The following is an 11,985-nucleotide window of genomic DNA, read 5'->3' on the forward strand; positions in this document are numbered from 1 at the left end:
AACGAATTATAATAAAATTATTATTTATACCCAATTGTATAAAATATAGTATTATATATGACTGATCCTAGACTCTTAAGTATACCTAGGTTAATTTACACATTTGTAATTTGCTCGTACCCTAAATGGCCTAAATGCATTTTAGGATTCAGCGAACAAAGCCTACCATCATTATTCATTAGTAAAAAAAAAATCCCTCTGTAAGAATAAAAAATTTTCTATTATTTGTTCATATTAACTATAACATTGATATAAAAGTGTTAAAATTAAAGATATCACAATGAATAATTATTATAAGTAATATTGACACACTCAAAAAAAAATTAATTTATTATTTTAAAACCGTTATTTGAAGTAAAATTGCTAAAAAAACGATTTGGAAAAAATCTTGTTTCAATTGTGTTTTCCTGACGTCATTAAACAACTGTAATTTCACTAAAGCTTATTTTATACATCTAAATGTTGCTCAATTCATACGAAAATGTACTTAAAATTAGATTTTTATTTCGTGAGTTATTTGTGCAAAATTTTATAGTACAACTAAAAGCAATTAATTTATTCATTCATCAATACTAAATACAAATTGTAATATGTAATTTAATTAAAATTATATAGTACAAAACTTGCAGAAATGATTAAATTAATTACTGAGAAAATCAAAATACGGAATTTAGTTTTTTTATATATTGAGTATATTGAATAATATGAATACAAACGTGGCACCAATGCCGGATTCATGAACGAATCCCCGTAATACATTTCCCCGTTAGACATTTCTTCGTCAAAAGAAGGATATACAGGGTGATTTTTTTATCAAACAACACTCATTATTTCCAAAAGTATTCATTTTTTTGAAAATATTTTTTTACATAGTTTCAAATTGTTAAAAAACAACATTTTTATAAAAAAATTATATTTTTAAATATTTACAAATTATTTTATGTATCTGTAATAATGTAATAACGTATACCAGTAGCATTCATTTTTATTATAATTATTGCTCAAAATTTTTATTATTATTAATATTATTATTTATATACTTTTATTATTATTATTAATTAACAACATTTTACAAATTACGGGGACGGGGAAATGTCACACGGGAAAACGTATTAGACGGAAAAATATTTTACGGGGAAGTGTTTACGGGGAAATGTTCGACGGTGAAATGGGGACGGGGAAATGACCCGTTACCCCATTGCCGTTGTTCTTAGAATTTAACTTGAAAGCCATTTTTTTTTTTTTTTTTTTTGTTATATGTTTTTTTGATATTCTTTAGTAAAAGCCTATTAAATAAAATAAATTATTCAAAGTATATAAAAATAATTATAAAAAGAACAAAATTGTTTATTTCTCAATTTCAGTAGAGGATTATAAATAAATTTACTGACATCAAAGGCAAGAACCAATACTATTTGATGAGGAATCCAGGTTTTTAATGGTTTTTAAATTTTAAATTTATCGTCTTATTCTGACAAAACCAAATTTAATTAAACATTTAATATAATAACTATTGAAGACTTCTGTTAGTCATTACTTATTAGTTATTAAGTATAAAATAATTAACTTTATAAATTTATAAGTTTATGGAACAGATTTTGTTATTATTTGAAATTAAAATATGAAAAAGGTTGCCTACGCCTTACAATAACTAATAAATAATAACTAATAAGTATACTCGTGGATACTAAATATCAACTTGATTGTAATTATACCATTTACACGAATTACACGAATTACTAAGAGTGAGATACACAATGTAATAAAAATATCAGAACGCTTTCAAAAAATATGTATTTATGAAAAAAAAAAAAATCTCTAGAAATTATTTTGTCCTGGCTCTACGAAACCTTTGATGCGATACCGATTGTATAATAATAACATGGGTACCGACGTATAAATAAGTTTATGTTGATATTTATTATTGATCCATCATTGCCATTGCCAAATGGTAATCGCGCTAAATATATATATATATATATATATACAATGTACTCTCGCTTATTTCCTCGGTCCTTGATATTATTCTTATACACATTAGAAAACAACTGCGGCTGTTATATATTTTGTTCTAATAATAAATCCTGTTTCAGGCGTCATGCTTCGGCCGATTACTCAGCGCCGGTGGACGCCGAGTGCACACCACTCAATGATCAAATCCCCTCTTTAGCTATATGTATGCTTATATATAACGCTATTTTATTTAAAGCATTTTAGTAACTACAATCCTTTGGTTTCAGACATTTCCAAGTAGCTGAACCGTTCGTACAATCCACTGAGCGCAGAGCTATCTTAAAAGTTTATCTCCACCAGTCAAATACACTAAAATAATTTAAACATGGTTTACTCTTCGGACTTTTACACTTCCCGCAGACCGGCGTACTACAAACCAGCCAGCTCTTATTCAGTCACCGTAAGTGTTTTTGTCGTTTTTATTTTATTTTTTTTATTTTAATTACCTACTATTATTTCAAAAGTATTTAATGAGTATCGTAACTTGAGCGATTCGCCGTCGGCAGTCGATAAATTAACGTTATCAAAAATTACCCACCGACTACATAGTCGACTACTGTGCCGTCTTAAGGGTCGTGTCTGAAATATATACCACCCATAATCATTATTAATGGTCATAACTCATAATGGACCCCGTATATTATCGTTCATGATTTATTTTTGATTATTTGACAACAAATAAGTTTATTAGTAAAATTAATGTGGTGTTAAGACTGAAAAGTTCCGAAATGCGCCTGGACATATTTGGCACGGAGGTCTATCTGAACCTTACGACGGCACTGTTTAAAACTTTCACTAACAAATAAAGGCATACTTCCTCAATTCCCCGAGAAAAACCTCCATCACAGACAATGTATGATAACTATAAAAAAAACTGTGCAGTCATGCGATGGCTCGATAAAATAAACTATGAATTCTTTGCGAGGGGGGTATAATATTAAATAGCCGCATTGAAATTAAAAAAAAAAAAATTGCATATTATGTATATATTTGTATTTTAAAATAATAACTAGTGGGAAATATTTAATATACCACACACAATTGGCTGTGGTGGAAGTATGAAACTAACATCGAAAAAAAATACTAATAGTTATTTACTAAGTGTGTTTGTGTATGTTCGACAACGATGACGACCATATTGCATTATAAATTATATCTATTAAATAATTAGTAAGACGTTGTAAAATAAGTTATTTTGAAATTCAATAAATTGTATTATTTATTAACTATTACCAACACCAAGCATCATCAAAATATTTTCATGAATCATGGGTTTATTTATTCAATCGTTTATAATTTTATGCTTATTTTTGTACTTAATGTTAAGTTTTTAATTTTGTAGAGAATGTTCTCAAGTGTATAATTTATGCGCACCAATATTTGGCGACTTGACCATTTCTGGGGCTCCGTATTTATTAATAACGCAAACACTCATATCTAAATTTAAATTTGTAAATTCTTTTAAACTTTTTTTCTTATACCCAAAAATTATACAATTCATTGGTAAATGGAATTATTAAAATACAATTTATAAATAAAACTATACATGAATTTAATTAATATCTTTGTTCTGTATTAGACACATATTATATTTAAATAATTCGATAAACAATAGGAATCCCTTTGACTGCATTGATACACTCCGATTATTGTTATGAATGTTATAATTGTGTTAGTTATAAATACGTATCCCTAGATATCTGGTAATTTAAAATTGATTTTTCATTTAAGTACTTGTTCGTTAAATAATAATTATTAATTTTAATTTAATGTTAGCCAGGGTTTGTACTTATATTATATTCTATACTTTTTACTGCCTTAAATAATAATTTGTTTTGTTATTACTTATTAATTATTAGTTTTTACTTATTAGTGTTATTATATTTTATTTGTGTCAAATATTAGTGGTTGTTAACAAGTGTTATGAATTATATAGATTTATACAACATAAGTTAAATTACGAAATGTGTCATGAATTATTTTTAAGTTAAGCTTATATTGTGCACCCATGACCCATGAATATTAAGTGTCTATTATTATAATTAAGAAATGGAAGTCTCTCTCTAAAATATCATACCGGTCGTTTGTGTAACCAACATATACACACGCACATTTTAGTCATAACGTACGTACCTATATACCCATATTGGAAACCGATCAAATTCCCGTATTTTGCATATTAAATAATATAAATAGTGGCATAGATGTACTCATCAGTGTGGGTGTGTGTGTGTGTGTGTCTGCGTGTGTGTGTTATAGCCAGAGCGCCACCAAGAACACGGGCAACCCAAACCAGCCGCGTTTACCAGAAACACGGCCCGTGTCTCGTGGAATAAGGTCCCCAATGTCCCCCGTCCCAGTCAGGTCCAGTTGCCTTATCTAGTGTTCGGTAGAAAAGGTGACAAAAATCAAACGCAACGGGAGTTCCTCTGGGCCGGCAACGAGACGGACGTAGAAACGGAAACGAAAGAATTGATTAAGAGCGCGCTGGCTCGCCGACACTTGCACGAAACCGAAACAATACCGTCCAAGAACCGCCTGAACCACCACCGGGTGGACACTGAAGGGCACGAGGGGCACACCCGGCGGCGGATACTGTTCAGCTCGTTGCCGCCGACGTTATACCGATACTAGAAGTTAGAAAACAAAAACAACGACGAACTATGCCATAGCGACGTTTATTATATACCTACCGTTCGTCGATTGATAAAAATATAAAAAAAAAAAAAAAAAAAACAAAAAAAAATATATTATATATAACTACTCATTAACATTTACGATTTTCGCTCGTTCGGCAGTCGCGCCGTCGGTCGTTTTCCATATTATGATGTATACATTTTCGGCTACAATAGTAATGATAAGATTCGACGCGAAAGGTGTTGGTAATATAACGTACATGCATACTTGCACCATACTTACACACTTACAAATACAATATGCACACAACACGACACGTTTCGAGTCCATCGGCCGGCGGTGCAGGGGACGCGCACCGATGCACACCGTGTTTACGATATTATTCTGTACAACTACACCACCGCGGTACATATGGGGTACCGGAGATTTATGTTTTTCGATTGACGACTCGTACCGACGGCCAATTGCTTGCCCCCACCCCCAAGCCCAATGCCGCGGGACGTTTGATTATAGCTGATAACATTATAATATTAGAAGCGATTATTTAAAAAGACAGTATAAAGAAATGCGTGACGTGCGCGTTGTGTTTTATATGTATATAGACGCCCAGCAGATACTCTGTGAGCTCGTCGTACAGCACACCGGCGCCGGTCGAAACCAGAAGACAATACGAATACCACACCGAGCAACGCGTCGAGTCTTCGGGACGTCCGGGCTCGAGCTACACGACGGAGAAGGTAACCCGCACGAGTTCCTCGTCGGACGGCCGTCCCGGTGGTTACCACTCGTCTTATTCCTCCACCACCAGTGGTCGTTTGCCCGGAGGCACTCCGACTTACCGTCACTTCTCTTACCGCGTCTAATCGCCGACTGACCGGAAGCCAAGAATCGAATGACACCGCACGGCTCTACACACGATATTATTACATTATTATTTTAATATACGTATATAATGATAGTATTATACTAGGTGTTGTTATACCTAAATGCAATCACATAAATATATATATATATATAGTATATATATATATATATATATGTATAGGTAAACATACGAATACTAATTATTGAAACCATATTATATATTATTTATACACGACGTAAAAAAATCATGGTTTGATATAACAAATATTTACACAATACGCACGCACGCATTTTTTTTTTTTTTTTTTTTAATAATAAATTATTATATAATATTATATTAAATTAATAACTTATATAACTGGTTTATAGAACCTAATATAGTTTATTTTATACTGCAGTTAGTTAATTTTGATATCGACACACGAAACATACATAACAAAGCACGTTATTACGACCACTATATACACTACTGCTATTACCTATACCTATTACTAAATTTATTTTTTAAACACTTAATGATATTATATAATTTATTTCGATGTTGTCGTTATCGTTGTTGTTTTTATTGTTAAAAATAAATATTATTTATTGAAAAAAAAAATATTGTGTGTTTTAATATTATTTTATTTTCAACTTTTTTTCCTAAAAATGAATATTATTATTTATACTTGATTACAGCCACTGTATTCGTCCGATGGCTATGATTTGCCACCTACTTACTATAAGGTAATTATTAACTATCAAATTTTACACTTACACTAAAATTTATAGTATGACGTCACTGAATACGAATTAGGAATTTGGGAGTTGGTTTAATAAAAATAAAATTTATACTACCCAAGTAGCTAATAATCTTTATGCTGGTAGATGATGAGTACATATTATTGTCGACAATAAAACAGTATCCAATACTAAGTTCTTATTACCACATTTTTTCTTAATTGTTTTTCGATTTCAAATTTTAATAAATAAAAACTAACAAATCAGTCTATTTTTGTCTTACCATCGTAAACACTTTTTAATGTATTTCAATTTTTAAGCCAAAAGTTACTTAAATTTAAAATATGCATGACACTCAAATGCAATAACAACTTTTTGAAACACATCTACCATTTTAACACCAAATTATTTCTGTGAAATACTCCAATACTTGAAATAGGTTTATAATGTTTATATCTATATAAATACTCACGTTATTCATTGGTTACGTAGCAAATAAAAGTAAATATATTTTGCATTACAAAATGCATATTTGAAATTTTGTTATAAACTTATAAAGCTATAAGTTAAAAGACTCAATAATCCATACTCCAGACTATATTATATTTCTGCCTTCTACATCAGGTTAATAGGTATACATCTATGACACAAGTAGGTATATAAAAGACCTAATATTATGCAATTTATTTGTCATCCCGGTTCAATAGAGAAACATATTTTACGTGTTGCTTGGAATTAAAACTTAAGTTTTACGTAGCTTGTGAGTAGATGAGAGCTGATATTTACCGATATAGGTAGCTTTTGTAAACTTCTTATAATATTATAGGTTTATACAATAATTATTACAATCATAAGTTAAAATTTCAAAATATCATCATAGTTTTTATTTTATAATTCTAATCAAATACCTACTTACCTTAAAAATCGTAAGAAATATATCAATAACTTTAATAATTAACTTGAGTATTGGTTAACATACATGAACTGGAAGAAGCGATGAAATGGAAGCGGCACGTTTTATTTTTAACTTTATTTTATTTAGAAAATATGTATAGGCATACAATCTGTTGATTTACAATTATAAACATGTAAATAATATTACATACCTATATAACATGCTGTATACGTATTTACTATATAGCATGCACTATGTATATATATGAAAAAACAACCACCAAATGGTGACACATATTAGGTTAGTGTATCAGTATTTTGAATCCCAAGTAGGTCAGGGATAATAATTTTGCTGTTTAATGATGGGTGAGTAATTTGAACTTTGGCCAGCAAATATTATGCTTATGAGTCTTATGACATTATAACGTGTCAAGTTCAGTGTTCTTACTTATCACTATATTTAGTTTATTCTCAGTCTATTACCTATATAATCCAATTCGTTTCTAAAATTCACGAAAGCTATTTATAAAAATATAAGAAATTTTGATACTCGCATATTTTTAATCGGTAGTGATTTTTATTAGATTCTCTAAAATTTTGTCTGTCCCTTTCTTAATTTTAAATTTTTATAAATAATAATCACTGTTGATTGATTATTTAATATTCGTATTTTTTAAATTTACATTATATCTATTCTGCAATTTTTTTATTTAAACATATAAACTTATCATTTAAGTGGAAATCTTAAGAATTAAGTAATTTATCTAGTATTATTTTAAATAATATATTATCTGTAATATACCTCACATATCAAGTAGTATTTATTTACTTAAAATTTATGAAAATTATACAGTAATTAAGTAAATAACCGTCTTGTATAATATATTACTATGATATACCTACTGATATGTATTTATATTTCATGTATATCATTTTATTTTAATTAAGTATATTATTATATAATTTACTAATGTACATTGGCATATGGTAGTTTTTAATACTAGTTAGGTATATGATTTTCTAAATTACAACGTTTGTGAAAAATTAGCTTTACAAAATAACATACATGTAGGTATTTGTGAGATATTCCATAATAATTAAATATTATATTTTTATAGTTTATACAACATTGAAGTACTTAATCAATCATGAATCAACAGTAGATATAAAAAATAAAAATGCAATAAAACAAGCAAAATGTTATATTTTTAACTATGAGTAACAATTCATCTGTACTAACACATTTATATGTCATGAATTACTGATGTAAAACATCATTATGGTCTCGACTCGCGAGTGTTATTTTAAAACATGCATTTAGATGAAAAAATTATATTTTATGCGATTCTGTAGACTGCATTACTGCAGCATATTTGATATCGTTCCAAAGTGAACACATACTAAATAATAATAATAACTGAAATATCATTAGAATATATATTTTTTTTAATCTTAAATATAATTTAGAAATTTATGTTATTTTAAATGGCAACACAATATTTTTAATTTTTTATATTGTACTTATTTTATTTCACAGAAATAAAGTACCAAATAGTTAGGTAATAATTAATATTAAAAAATAACTTAAATATTTTTTTATATATTTAGATAAAATATAATGGATGCAAATTCCAAGAAAATCAAAGTCTATAAATTTCATGGAATTGGCAAAAAAAAAAAAAAAATTATTATTGCACAAGTGTGGATAGTCGTATTGGAAACAAATATTTAAATGTTTTAATATACACGTATAAAAATCTATGATTATAAAAACTAACAGATAGAACAAAAACTACAAATTAAAAAATATAAAATAGCCTGTTTAAAATAGTAATTGTAGTATTTTTATAACTTATAAAGAATAATGAAAAATGAATTCCATAATTTAAGCTAAATTAAATCATATTTAATTTATTATAATGATTATCTAAGCAACAATAATAAATTATAAATTACCTATAAACAATAATATATTATAATATTATATTATAAATTACAATAATGTAAGCACTTAAACTGTTTAAAGTATACGAAAAACGAACATATTTAATCATCAATATTATATTTGAATACTTATATCGAACTATAGTCTAGAATAGAGTACTAATATAAAAAAAGAGTATTGTTATTGAAACCATCAACATCAGTTTTTTGGTCATCAATTTTATAATTGTGTTCGTAATAAACCATTGTTTATGGTACAGCTATTTTAGTATAGGGTATTAGGGTGTTAAAAAAACATTTATCTCATTTTTAATTGACGCTATGTCTTATTTATTTGGTTATATTTGAATCGATTAATTGAAATTTATAATCAATTAAAATTATAAATACAAAGAAAATACATACAAATTATTTTTTTTAGTTGCCAGTTTTTTAATATGGAATATTTTTTTTTTGCGTAGTTTATACTTAAATAATTTAATATATTTTTATTGTTATAAATAGGCTATTTTCCAATTTTATTTTATTTTTTTCTTAAATATCTGTTGTTCTCTTTAACCTTATATCTTTTAGATATATTAGATATTTTTACTACTTTATTCTAGTACAGGGCCTTTTTAACTATATTTATTAATTAATTATTAAATATCAATACTACCTATTTAAAAATATCACTTCAATATATTTTAATGAATTTTGAAAAAAAATGCACCTTGTATGAAAAAATTTAAAAAAATCGTATCTATGCAACATATTTATATAACAAATAATTAATTAATTAATATTATAATCACTAATCAGGCGCATCAAGTATATCAGACGAGTACTACACCTACTCCATTTATTCTGACACCATCATTATCAACCGGGAAACCATCTCCAAATGTTTTACCTTACAATGGTTACCCTTATAATCACCATCATTACGTACCAATGCACAGAAGATCCGCAGCTACAATTCATGGTGTTTTAGATAGGATAGAACATCGTCCAAGATCTCATCCATCATACGACCCTACTGATGAATATCTAAACTCTAGAAGTTCTACAGTGAGAAATAATTAAATTTATTTATAATACGTATCATGGTATATTTTTTTATTAATAATATTATTTTGATGGTTTTAGAACTTTGATGATGTTACACGAGACATTCGAGCTCAAACCGCTGGATTGCTTAAACAAGTATACACTCCTACATTCAGACCCAAAATATCTTCGGTGTCCAATGGATATAGTGAATTACCCGTATCACAACGCATAGAATCTGATGCTTATATTGAAAAAATTCTCTCTGACTCAGATTCTTATCGCCGTGAAAATAACATTGGTATAATAAAATATTAATAATTACTATTTTTATTTATTAAACAATATTAATAACATTTTTTTTTGTTTTCCATTAATACTTTTAAAGGTAAAGGACACTTGGCTTGTGTATCATATGCTGGTGGTAAGGCTTACCCAAGGAGGAGGCCACATTTGTCAAAAGAAGTTGACGACAACATCACTATGTTGTCTTATTATAATAAAACAAGAGAAGCTGTGGCGGCATCTTCAACAAATCCATCAATTAAAGTAAACGGTACAGATAATTCGAGGAATAATTATCGGGAAAAAAATTCTGGAGATGATAACAAAAATAATTTTAATAAGAATGAATCCACGTCAGACAAGAATTTAGCAGCCGAAAAAGAAACAGTTCGATTAGCTTCGGAAAAAGAAGCAGCAGAAAAGGAAGCAGCTCGATTAGCAGCTGAAAAAGAAGCAGCTAGACTAGCAGCCGAAGAAGAAGCAGCTAGACTGGCAGCCGAAGAAGAAGCAGCTAGACTGGCAGCCGAAGAAGAAGCAGCTAGACTGGCAGCCGAAGAAGAAGCAGCTAAACTGGCAGCTGAAGAAGAAGCAGCTAAACTGGCAGCTGAAGAAGAAGCATCTCGAGTAGCAGCTGAAGAAGAAGCAGCTAGACTAGCAGCTGAAGAAGAAGCAGCTAGACTAGCAGCCGAAGAAGAAGCAGCTAGACTGGCAGCTGAAGAAAAAGCAGCTCGAGTGGCGGCTGAAGAAGAAGCAGCTAGATTGGCAGCTGAAGAAGAAGCAGCTCGATTGGCAGCTGAAGAAGAAGCAGCTCGAGTAGCGGCTGAAGAAGAAGCAGCTCGATTGGCAGCCGAAGAAGAAGCAGCTCGATCAACATTAGAAAAAAATGTTGAAGAAACCGAAGAAATTGATCAATCTGAACAACAAATAAATTTGTCTGAGAAAATTATAGAAACAAGCTCAGAATCTCAAGAAACTAATGATGCTGCGATTGCAAAATCTTCAACTATAACCACCTCTACTGAAATAATTAATGAAGATGAAGGAGGAGTTAAAACTACAGCAGTATTTCAAAGAACAATTAAACAAACAACGACCATAACAAGTAGTACTGTTGTATCTGAAAACGATGATGATATTAATACAAAGGTTGAAATACAAGAGATAGTTGAAGAAAACGGTGAAGACAGTGAAGACGAACATGACACCGAGCATCTAGATGCTGCTCAAGCGGAAGGACAAGAATCATCCGAGGAGGAAGACGAATCAGAAGAAGAAGAGGAGTCCGAGGAAGAATAAAAAGTTCATCATACTTAATTACATTTTTATTTATATTATTTATTTCAAAATTATTTATTTTTATCATTTAAATATTTATAATTTATATAGGTTAAGTTTCCATACACATTACACAATGTTTTACTTATTAATAATTTTTAAACATTCAATATAATTGACTATCGTAATGTTATAAACTTATAAGAATTTGCATTTTAATAGTATACAATTTAACATCTTAAATATTTTCATTTATTTGTTATAAAAATATAAAAATAAATATATTTAAATTATTTAACAATGAATATGATAGAAATTTATATT

The 11,985-nt window shown here is 28.8% G+C and overlaps 1 protein-coding gene across 1 annotated transcript; it reads left to right on the plus strand.

Annotated features, from left to right (window-relative positions):
- The first annotated feature begins 2,196 nt into the window (after positions 1-2,196).
- Positions 2,197-11,772, plus strand: LOC112595138 (eukaryotic translation initiation factor 5B). The gene is made up of 5 exons (XM_025340234.1): positions 2,197-2,413; positions 6,193-6,240; positions 9,874-10,122; positions 10,201-10,402; positions 10,490-11,772. The coding sequence occupies exons 1-5, from the start codon at positions 2,339-2,341 to the stop codon at positions 11,680-11,682; spliced, it is 1,767 nt and encodes a 588-aa protein (XP_025196019.1). The 5' UTR covers positions 2,197-2,338; the 3' UTR covers positions 11,683-11,772.
- Positions 11,773-11,985: the final 213 nt, after the last annotated feature.

The sequence above is a fragment of the Melanaphis sacchari genome, unplaced genomic scaffold (assembly GCF_002803265.2).
Source record: "Melanaphis sacchari strain LSU unplaced genomic scaffold, SCAv2.0 Contig25_pilon_pilon, whole genome shotgun sequence".
NCBI classification, from domain to species: domain Eukaryota; kingdom Metazoa; phylum Arthropoda; class Insecta; order Hemiptera; family Aphididae; genus Melanaphis; species Melanaphis sacchari.

Coding starts and splice junctions, on each gene's coding strand:
- LOC112595138 (XM_025340234.1), top strand. CDS start 2,339: ATGGTTTACTCTTCGGACTTTTACACTTCCCGCAGACCGGCGTACTAC. Junction 2,414..6,192: donor CCAGCTCTTATTCAGTCACC/GTAAGTGTTTTT, acceptor ACTTGATTACAG/CCACTGTATTCGTCCGATGG. Junction 10,403..10,489: donor TCGCCGTGAAAATAACATTG/GTATAATAAAAT, acceptor ATACTTTTAAAG/GTAAAGGACACTTGGCTTGT.